Raw genomic sequence first — 10,938 nt, forward strand, 5'->3', positions numbered from 1 at the left:
GCTGCTATACTAAGTATGTTGAATATATATATATATATATATATATATATATATATATATATATATATATATATATATATATATATATATATATATTTTTTTTTTTTTTTTTTTTTTTTTTTGTGGAACATCGCTTTTTTTAAGTGGGTTTGGCCATATTTAGTGTTCGGATCATGTTCTGAATACGCTCTAAGACCACCATGTCTTCATGACACTTCAGAATCTGGCACTTTTATTCAAGGGGTTTTATTATTTCGTTATGAGTGAAATGGGGCCATTCGCAGGATAAATAGGCATGGAGATGCGACTTTGGGAAATGTTCAGACGCGTACAGAAAATATTAAAAAAATATCAGATGTAGCCCTTTACAATAAAGGAAACATCAAACAATTTTAACGTGTTATCAAATACATTTATTAGAACCAGATTAACATTGATAACCATGCATAATCACATTTCAATCAGTTAAAAACACAATTCATCCCCTTGATTGCCATGCTTTTAATTGTTGACATTAGAGGCGGTATTGGCGATTTTGAAAGTTTACCGGTAATATCATACACGAGCTGGAGTGGAGAGGTACAACACCGTCTGAACCAAACCTGTTTATAGACTAGGTCTTTGGAGGAGACACTCTGACTGCAGGAAAACATCGCCATGAGAGCATTTTCTATCTAGAACATATTTACCAGCAGAACACATTGGGAAAGTTACGTAGTACATGAATATAAAACTGCACTTGATCTACTTGAGGTAACACGTAAACTAGGGGAGCACACAGTTGATGAGTTAAGTGCAATCAAACGGTCTACTTTCTGAAAATAGTTTTAAAACAACTTTAGTTAAAAGGGTGTTGTATACACCCCCACTCGAAGTATTATTTGGGGCAAGCCTTTTGAATAAAAAAAAAATCTGAAAAAGCAACTTTAATTATTATACATCTGTGGTCCCCAGAAAACTAAAAATACTTCAGTCCACCAAAAACATAAAAGATCTCAAGCCTGTGAGTGGTATTTCATCAAATGCCTTCAGCCGATTATTACAGAGTTATTGGGTCTTAATTCATTCTTGAATATACATATTTAAACAGCACCTTTGTTCTGATTAGTTCTCTCCACAATTACAAAACTCACTTCAAAGTAGATTTATAAAGTTGATTTTGATTATGTATTCTGTGTCCAGTGTTGAAAAATCTCACAAACCTTGCTGAAGCCACATAGCAGAATATTAACTAAAAACCCTGACCTTCTAAACTGCTGGGCTCATCTCACATCCCTTGGCATTAAAAAAAAAAAAAGATTAAAGGACCCAAGTTTAAATCTACATCCAGTTAATCTGTGCTAGAAGTTTTCTTATCATCTCCCATTTTTCATCCATGACCAAATTTTCCACACCAAATAAACTGATGCTAAGGAACAGTATATGATTTCTCTTTGTACTCGTCTTTGATCGCTGTTTTCCAATTGCATAATTCTCCGAGTTAGCTTTGTCACATGGCGCCGTAAGACTATTCTTTCATCTTCTTCTTCAAGCTCCACTAAAGAATCGTTAATACCTCCTGGAGAGTATGGAGGTACTTGAAGAGCGCTGAAGAAAAAAACAGGACAAATATTGAATAAAAGATTGAAAAATGTCCTATTGTCTAAATTAAAATGGCAATTTAGATGTAAGGTTACCCGAGATGCATAAAACATTCATTAATCATAAAAGAAACATTAAAGAAAAAGTAAAATACAACAATAATTTTAACAATCAGTGAATAAAGCTATAGAAAGAACACAAAATCTTGATTTCTAAATTTCAAATAATAAGTATAATACTACAACTAAGAGTGCATTCCCAGAGATTTAGATCGATCCAGAGATTTAGATCTGGATCAACCTAACTCCCTGGGGGTTCATGCTAAATTGCAGTCAGCCTAGCGCGCACGACAGTTAATTACCACCTTACAGCTTTTAGTAGGCGGGACAGATGCTTAAGCCGGCTAAGCTGACAGTAATCTAGTGAGACTCCCCACAGGGATAGATCGATCTAAAATCTGTGGGAATGGGGTCTAATACTATTAATAACAAAAACTAAAGAAATAAAGGTAAATAATTAAGTTACAACATTCCATTTGAACACATTTAATTTTTTATCGAATCAAATAAGAGAACACATACACTAATAAAAAAAAAACTAATAAACATCATAAAACACATAATGCCCACTAACTCCAATGTATGCTGTCCCTGAGCTGACATATCCAACATCAAGGTTGTATTATGTGACCTTGACCCATGATCTCCAGTCCCGCCCTCCTCCCTCTCTTCCTCCTCCTCCTCCTCAATGATGGGGAACCCGCTTTCCTCTACGGTCAAGACGCGAGGGGGCGTGGTCAGTCCCACGTAATGTGAGGTCTGGTCAGTTTGGTTCAGCACGTCCAAGTCCAGGGGGCGTGGCTCCTGCTTCATACCTATGTGTTGGTTGTGTCCTGTTTGTGCAGGAAAAAAAAAAAAAAAAGACAAACAATAAAAATTTGAATAAATAACAATTCAAGTATGAAAGGATGTCTATCTGTTCACCGGGGTGGATCCAGAGAAATTTTCTGATTGTCTTCCAAATTATCTTTGTTTACCAATCCTCCAGTTTTGGCCGTCTTCAGAAAAAAAATCATTATTCCCATCAATGTTAACTATAGTTCTATTCTATGCAATTAAACCACCACAAGTGCTACACAGAGATGTAATTTTTGCGATCCTAAAAGTATGTATCTGAAAGTTTAATAATTTTGGCACATTGAAAAGATCCAGTTACTACCTTAACCTGCAAACACCCGAATTTTACCTGCAATGACAATTCTGTCTGGCACTTTCATTGCGTGCCTGACATCTCTGTGGGGGTCCTCATTGTTCTCTTGGTAAGTAGGGTATCCAGACTGAGGCTGCGGGTGCATCTGGATTCTGTCAGGAACCTGTAGGGAATGTTTGAGTGAAAGTAAGTGGTGGAGAGAGAGAGAAAGAGATACTATCATGAAAACTTTTTAAGTTTCACTAACATTTGCTAAGATTTTAAGAATTTACACCAGAAATATCTAGTTGACAGCATGTCTTTATTCTAAATTACATGCAGTTTTAGCCTAAAATTAGGGTTATCATCATAACACTTCAACTGGAAGATTCCTTTTGATACACAACTAAGATAGGTGAATCCTAAAAGGCCCATGGTTTTACCCAAATTGATTTTAAATTACTTGTGACACAGAAGTTCAGAGACAAAGTTGATATTTGTAAGGGTTTACCTGCATCTTGTTGCTAATCTCTGCCGTGAACTGAGGGTCGTATGACAAAGGTGCCTCATCCTCATACTCCGAGGGCATGTGATACTGTGTGCTGGCTGTGGACATGGTCACCGGGTTCACTCTGCTGAAAATACAGTCTATGTGTAGAATAAAACATGTTTAAAATAAGTTATAAGCAGCCTTTTACTGATAGATTCATAACGAAAGATCACCCAAACTGACTTGAGATTCTTTGTGACATGAAAAGCTGGGTCTATACTGAGTACATGTGTCAGTGCTCTGAATTCACTCTGCTGAAGTAGATATGTGTAACCAACGTCATTACTTATGAGACTAATGTTTCGTGTACAATGTACTACAATACAACTACAACAGGTATATATAAGCCAGGGACACTGCAATATTGTCCACTTCTTACTCAGCTGATTCTGCATGCATGTGTGTGTATTTCAAAACAAATACAGGCTCATACGTGTGTGTGTGTGTGATGACTATGCAACCTGATGAGTCAGTGTCACTTATAGTTACGTCTGTTGTTGACTGCATTGGTAGTCAATAGTTGATATGGTTGACTTCAATCGTTATATTGACTATACTGACAGTGATAATGGGACAAACAGAATCAGCGTCTTTCACAGTTAAGATGGCTCGTAAGATCGATGTACCGGTACATCTGCCTTTAAACTGCTTTTAAGAAAACACTGTATATGAAAGCTGCTACACTTGATGCACGTACGAACTACTGAAAGAAACTTTAGTTGTTGTCATTTGCCGTGGACTCGCTCAATGACACAAACTGACACCGACTTCAAGTCTCAACGCCAAGGGTCAACGCAACTTCAAGCACGTATTTCAAGACCGATTTAAACCACCAAGTTCCTTGGAGTATGCGGCAACATTGCTGCTTAAATACCCATTACCTTGTATAGATGTAGTTTCCAAGTGATCTTTACTTCATAAATAATGCTGCATTTTAAGGAATTTTTTGAGATAATTATTCTTCCTGAAGTGAATCTTACTGTGCACATGAAATGATGACGTCACACGTTTGTGAGTACACATGCGGAAGCGGGAATTGTGAGTTGTTTGTCAGTAGCTCGTCTATAATTTTGTTTCTGTAGGGAGCTTTTCAAAATTCAGAGAACTAAATAGATTAGCTTTTGAAAATTGCATTTGAACTGAAACAATACAAATAGCAATAGCGAAGGATATTGCCTCCAGATGATGAAATTAGCTTGAAAAATTACACGTACCCCAGCACCGACCAAGTGAGTCAAACATTCGTTTATTTATTGTTTTACATATGTTTATTTACCGAGAGACCTGTGCATCAATTTCACATTGGGTAGTGGCATGGCTGCCTTGAAACCGTCGACTGACCATTATTCCCTGTTGAAATATGCCAGGTGAGTGATAGTCTGATACCCCCCCCCCCCCCCAATATGCCGATAAACTTTAGTTTAACACATTCATGGAAAAAAAAAAATACTTGCAGGTCCTCTGGCATTTAATGACCTGTGAAACGGACACTTTCCTCATGTATTATTGACAAAATGGCTTAGTATTGGTTAAATACTAGCTGTATCGATAATTAACTATTGAAATTAAGACACAGTTTGAAACTTTCACAAATAAAATATTGCTTATTCTGTAAATATTACATATGTAGTTATTAAAATAGACTCAGAGCATAAAGCAGCATATCTGTGAGTAGGGATGTGTTAACCTGAAGCATGTCTTAGGTTTTGAGGTGGTCGTGTGCAAGACACATTCATATTTCTCTGTATTCTTGTTTTTCTTCCTATAGATATGTCAATTCTGCTGCTGATAATGGGGCAAAACCTCAATACTCAAGACAGAATGAGACCATGGAGTGGAAAGTGTGTACTCTTAGTGGCAAAATAAATTACTCACTTACAAATAGTTTTCCATGTATACTAATAAAAACACCAGATTAACTTGTATACTGGAGCAAAGAGTAATATATAGCCAAGAGCATTGGTATATACTGTAACAGTTTTGCTTGAGATAATTAATTTGCTAATTTGCTTACTGAAAACAATCACATTTTGCATGTGCAGTACATGTACCTGTATGTGTTTTGGTGTCTTTGTGAAAGTCAAATTTACTAATTTCCTGTGTTTTTTTTCAAGTAGATATGTTCTTTTGGTATCTGTATCATTATTCTTTCATTTCTTTTTTATTTTGCTTCAGTTGCAGATGGCATCCAGTTGTCACTACAGCTTTTTACTGTAAGCCAGTTTTTGTTTTTTAGCATATTATTTACTTAATTGTCTATTTATTTTTATTTAATAAAAAAGGGAAGTTTGAGATAAAAAGGATGAGTGTAATTTAAACTATTTACTCAATAATATAGAAGATATATTAAAGTTTTATAAAAAAAATAAGAAGATGAAGAGCAGTTGTCAAAGAGGTTTAGAAAAAGACTCGGAACAGCCATAGCATGAGTTTCAGATTTTTACAACTTTCCAAGAACATTTAATGGTTTATGAACAGTGATATAAATTTTCAGTAAACTGAAACTCGAGATGATATTTGATTGTGTGTTGTAAGACCACGTTCTTGTTTGTTTTCAAATTGTATTTGATCCAAGACGTTGTAATCATTGCAGTATTATGAAGCAACAGATGAAAACCCACTGACCCTGACCTTGACAGAGAGTCAACAGTTTGTGATATCATATGGAAACAAAATTATGGTGAGTTAGTTAGTACATACAACATTGTTAAAGGACCAGCATATTGTCTTTTTACTTATTTAAATAAGATGTTTGAATGTGAGAAATAATGGATAGTATCTTTGTTCTTCCTGTCCCTTCCCTTCATGGTTCACAATAAAAACCAGTGGAAAGCAAAACAATATTTTTCATGCAGAAGAAAAAGGTGTCTAAAGTATCTTCCCACTCGTTCATACGTGTACCACCCTCTCTGCCACCTTAGTAAAAAATTTAACTCTGCTAATTTTCCATAAATTTTCTCTCTGTCACTTTCTCTCCATCCACCTGTCTCTTTCTCTCTCTCAATCTCTCTCTCTCTCTCTCTCTGAGTCTCTCATTTAATACACTTGGTAACAGTTAAAGACCCCACACCTCTTTCCCCCTCTCTGTCTACACGTCCCTCCCCCCCTCTCTCTCTCTCTCCACACCTCTCTCTCTCTCTCTCTCTCTCTCTCTCTCTCTCTCTCATTTAATTCACTTGGTAACAGTTTCAATCCCCACACCTCTATCTCCCCCTCTCTGTCCACACCTCCTCCCTCCCTCCCTCTCTCTCTCTCTCTCTCTCTCTCTCATTTAATTCACTTAGTAGCTGTATAAATCCCCACCTCTCTCTCCCTCTCTCTCATTTAATTCACTTGGTACCAGTGCAGTGTCAAACCCCCATGCATTTCAGGAGAGCCACTACCTGGTGGGCAGTTACACCTGGCTGAGGGGAGTGTGTAAGGGGGACAGTATGATGATCCTGTGTAAAATACAGGTAATTAACATTTATCAGTGAAACACTTTATTATTTGTACAATTTAATCAATATATTTAATTGAAATTAATTAAATGAAATTGTAGTTTTCTCAGTTATATTTATTTCTTTGATTCATACCTATGTTTTTTAATGTCCAGTTTTAAGTGGGTAGGAACGAGGTGCAATTTTGGCAGTAATAATAATATTAATAATAATTTTGTTGAGAAAAGATCAAGCACTGACTAGCCCCCAATCTTTATATTTTTAATATGCACAAATATAATATGTCTAATGCTTAAACCCTTATTGAATTTTGAAATTTACAGAATGAGAGTCGCAAGTTCCGGCTGAAGTTTTCAGGCACAGAACTGTGCAGCGGCACCCAGCAGTGTGCTAGCTGTACAGCAACACTGAGGAAATATTTCCCACTGAAGGCTGAGGGGGATCTTGAAGCAGTGATGGCATTTGAGGTTTGTCACTTTGAGCTGCCTTGAGTACTAGAAATCACTAGAAATTGTCCTCCAGTTCTTCACTAAAATGCAGAAACCAAGAAAGCTGTTTTAAAGGGAGGGGTAGGTTTGCCAGTGTCCTCCTCTCTCGGCATTTTTTGGCCCGATTCCCTCTTTGTGGGAACCCAAAAAGCTGTTACATGTACTATTACAGAGAACATGGTAGTACATTCTTGCTAGACTGTACTTGTGCGTGGTTGATATCACAAGGTGTCACACTCTAGGTAAAAAACTGTGAAGTCGAAAGGTTTCATACTATTATTTCCCTTCATTTCAGGAATGTATAGCAAAAGAAGACATGGATCAGGCCAGGAGTCTGGTGGGGGAAGTGTCAGTGGCTGACATGGCTAAGGTAACTGTCTATTATAAACTACATATATATATATATATAGCTGCAATAACCTCCAGCCCCCCCCCCCCCCGCCCCCCCCCCCCCCCCCGCCCCTGTACAGATCCACTGAGTGGATGGAATGTTTGAAAACTTTTGTCTCTGTTGGAGTATTGCCCCCTGAACTTCATATCGCATGAACTTTATAAGATTGAATCATTCTTTGCATTGTGATGGTAATACAAAACCATTTTGAAATACAAAATGTTAAAAATATGAGTATAAAATAAATGTAAAATATTAATGAAAGGAATGTTACTGGTACAGTAATTCTTACTGCAGTATGCTGATATTAAAGTAAAGGTTGCGCTATCATGCTAAACATATTATTATTTTTATTATACCTTCAAAGATAACAAATAATTTATTATAATAATAATATTCATTTTCCTTATGCCAGGCTCTCAGTGGAGAAATGTTTGCCAGCCTTCCTCTCTCCTATCACCATAGCAACATGCCTCAAGAGGAGCTGTCCACCATACTCCGCCTATGCCTGTCTGACAGTAGCTTCCCTGCATTTGTGGGAGAAGTTGAAGCAGAGCTCAAGAATATTGTGCAAAACAACAAACATTCATAAAAATGTATCTTCAGGAGTTTGTGCAGTCGTTTTCTTTTTCTTTCTTTCTTTTTTTTTTTGGCTCCATGTTGACCACGTGACTATTGAGTAATTTTTGTTGTTTTAACAAAATTGTGAAGCAAAAGGACACTGGTTAGAAGAAACAAAGCAGACTTATCAAAAATGAATAAAAAAGTGAATAAATAAATAAAAAATAATAATAACATCTGTTACTAAAACTACCTGTAATAAAACGAAAATGTTTACATCATTTTGTGGTCTTTTTTTCCCCTCAAAAGTCTACCCTTTGCAGATTTCTTTTAAAACAATGTACACTTGAAATCAGCATTTTTGTAATAATAGGTTGTTTTACACCTCTAACTGAATTACAGTATGCTATTTTCCCTAACTTGTCATACTGGCACCTTTTGTATACTTGGTACAGTGGCGGATTTGGGGGGGGGGGGGGGAGTTCAAGGGGGTCCTGACGCCCCTTCGACTTTAAAAAAATCACACCAATGGCCCCCTCTTAAAATTAGAATTTTGACTTGTTCAATCATATAGTTGTAACCCATGCCAAATGGCACCGTTCGCCTTCTAAAACGCCAAAATTTTTCAGGGCCCGAACCCTACGCCAAGGGGGCGGGAGAGGATTGGCCTCGCACCCGCAGACACCCCTTCCAATAATCCTGAGTGGATGAGAACACAGCTGTTCACACCTTGGAGGTTTCGGATTTGAGTAGTCTATATGCTCTTTCAATTTTGACTTTGGAGTTGCTCCGGGTACTGTATGAACATATGAACAGTCTTGAGGCGCAGGGAGCCAAAATAGGAAGGGGGTGCATAAAAAGAAAAAAAAATACGGCTGGTAAAAGCAATAGAGGCAACGCGCCTTTTATAAAAAGTAAAACCTTTTGTCTGATAATCCAACCGAGAAAATAGCACATTATTGATGAAATTGCAATATGACAGGCAATAATTCCTCCGAGAAGATGTCATTTTTTTCTGCTGAACTCGGTTAATTAGCAGGTGGTATGACGTGGTGTTATATCTGAAGCTATACTGAATCAATTCAAGTTCGATCGGTTTCATTGATTTCCCGCTTGGAACGTTCCTAGTTAGATGACTTCATATGTTTTTATTTTCATTTTATTTTTGCACTGAGATAATTAACGTTTGGTTTCACCTTTGACGTTATAGAGCACGATGACAGGGACAGCTGTTCACACTTAGGCGATTTTAGATTTGATTAGTACGTCTTTGCTCTTTAAGCGTTGACTGTGGAGTTGCCCTGAGACCCCCTTCGATTTCTGAAAAAGTCACACCGATGGTCCCCTGCTGGTATATGTCAAAATACTAGCTAGTATTATTAGATTAAAAATATTTAAATAGATATAATTAAGAGAAGCTGTATAAATACTTTTGGCCTTTTTTTTTTTTTTTTTAGATAAATTCAATCGAATTATGTTGGTACATATGAGAGTATACGGCATACAAGATTTGTGCTACTATGGTGCAACGTATAAATGGTACATGTAGATGTTTTTAAAATTGCTTTCGTTTTCACTTTCACTTATCAATTTTCTTGAAACTACTACAATAATATTAGTACAAAATACCGGTATAATGCATGCGTTTTTGACAAGTCATATAAAGTGGCCCATTGACAGGCCCGATATCAGTCTCGATCCTTTCATTCATCTAACAAAACGTCTATATGCACAAAGGTGAGTGCCTGTTTCTTATATTTTTTCACATTTTAAATCAATTATTTTGTTACATCCTTAAGTTGGTACGTGGCGGTAAAGACAGTGTTATAAAACTGAGGGTTTTTGGGAAAGATGGACAGATAATATGACACGGTTTAACTAATTTAGGTAAGGAACTTTAATCCCAACGACAAATTGCCGCTAATTTCGCTTTCTTCCGTTGTTATTTTCATCACAAAAGAGTCGGGAGTTTTGTTGATCTGCGGAAACCACGCCTCCGGGAATTCCTGCCTCGTTTTGACATCGTTGAAAATTAGGTCAAACCCGCCATCTTTAGGGAATCCCTCTGCGTGGCAAATGTGAAATTTATGTAAAACGACACAAAATGTCCAGATATCTTTCAGATCAGACGGGCAGAGGATGAGGCGTTTGCGTCAAGGTAAATGACTTAGTAATAGGGTATTTAGTTACATATATGCACTTATAAGTAGTGACAAACAGTGGGGAGATGTTACGGAAATTTTGAGGTTCTCCAGGGGTACGTCAGTGTCGTCACTGCCACTCAACTACTCAATCGCAGGTACTTGAAAAAAAGAAAGATAGCTTACAAATAGTATGTTGTGCAGGTTTAAGGCATAAAATGCTGGAAACAGTACTTGTCTACGTGTCCAGGAATGACCTGCAACTGTATGATTGAGACTACGGTAGGGGATCGATGTTGGGTGAGACCCCCTCCCCCTCCCCCCCCCCCCCCAAAAAAAAAATAATAATAATAATAAATAAATAAATAAATAAATTAAAAAAATGAAATAAATAAATGAATAATTTAATTAATACATATATTAATTGATTATAATAGGCAATAAATAAATAAATAAATATTGGAAAATGAATAAATAAGAGCACGCTCGGCTGTCACCTTGATTGGATAGTAAACGATTGTCGTAAAATCGCTAAATGATATTAAAACCGGGTGCATAAACTTGAAAACCACCTACAACAACCTTGGACTGCCACATT

General features: G+C 36.8%; 2 protein-coding genes across 5 annotated transcripts; one reads left to right on the forward strand and one right to left on the reverse strand.

The window, feature by feature from the left end:
* Window positions 1–390: 390 nt before the first annotated feature.
* On the reverse strand, window positions 391–4,323 carry LOC106158126 (mitochondrial fission factor-like). 2 transcript variants are annotated; one of them, XM_086994384.1, is made up of 5 exons: window positions 4,201–4,323; window positions 3,281–3,404; window positions 2,827–2,953; window positions 2,215–2,473; window positions 391–1,587 (listed from the first exon to the last, which is right to left on the reverse strand). In XM_086994384.1, the coding sequence occupies exons 2-5, from the start codon at window positions 3,383–3,385 to the stop codon at window positions 1,356–1,358; spliced, it is 723 nt and encodes a 240-aa protein (XP_086850510.1). In that variant the 5' UTR covers window positions 3,386–3,404; window positions 4,201–4,323; the 3' UTR covers window positions 391–1,355. The 2 variants fall into 2 exon arrangements, with proteins under 2 accessions (XP_086850510.1, XP_086850508.1); XM_086994382.1 differs by having other exon boundaries at window positions 3,281–3,401; window positions 4,201–4,320.
* On the forward strand, window positions 4,313–8,283 carry LOC106158129 (meiotic recombination protein REC114). 3 transcript variants are annotated; one of them, XM_086994386.1, is made up of 7 exons: window positions 4,313–4,548; window positions 5,088–5,160; window positions 5,913–5,999; window positions 6,691–6,774; window positions 7,083–7,226; window positions 7,543–7,617; window positions 8,054–8,283. In XM_086994386.1, exons 2-7 carry the CDS (start codon window positions 5,149–5,151, stop codon window positions 8,228–8,230), a joined length of 579 nt encoding a protein of 192 aa, XP_086850512.1. In that variant the 5' UTR covers window positions 4,313–4,548; window positions 5,088–5,148; the 3' UTR covers window positions 8,231–8,283. The 3 variants fall into 3 exon arrangements, with proteins under 3 accessions (XP_086850512.1, XP_013389474.2, XP_086850511.1); XM_013534020.2 differs by having other exon boundaries at window positions 4,542–4,686; XM_086994385.1 differs by lacking the exons at window positions 4,313–4,548; window positions 5,088–5,160 and adding exons at window positions 4,606–4,686; window positions 5,495–5,532.
* The last annotated feature ends 2,655 nt before the right edge of the window (window positions 8,284–10,938 follow it).

Source organism: Lingula anatina, chromosome 8, assembly GCF_051362555.1.
Source record: "Lingula anatina isolate TDL-2025a chromosome 8, LinAna3.0, whole genome shotgun sequence".
Lineage (NCBI taxonomy): Eukaryota > Metazoa > Brachiopoda > Lingulata > Lingulida > Lingulidae > Lingula > Lingula anatina.

Coding starts and splice junctions, on each gene's coding strand:
- LOC106158126 (XM_086994384.1), bottom strand. CDS start 3,385: ATGTCCACAGCCAGCACACAGTATCACATGCCCTCGGAGTATGAGGAT. Junction 2,474..2,826: donor AGACAGAATTGTCATTGCAG/GTAAAATTCGGG, acceptor CTGCACAAACAG/GACACAACCAACACATAGGT. Junction 1,588..2,214: donor CAGGGACAGCATACATTGGA/GTTAGTGGGCAT, acceptor TTTTTTCTTCAG/CGCTCTTCAAGTACCTCCAT.
- LOC106158129 (XM_013534020.2), top strand. CDS start 4,634: ATGGCTGCCTTGAAACCGTCGACTGACCATTATTCCCTGTTGAAATAT. Junction 6,000..6,690: donor CATATGGAAACAAAATTATG/GTGAGTTAGTTA, acceptor CATGCATTTCAG/GAGAGCCACTACCTGGTGGG. Junction 6,775..7,082: donor TGATCCTGTGTAAAATACAG/GTAATTAACATT, acceptor TGAAATTTACAG/AATGAGAGTCGCAAGTTCCG.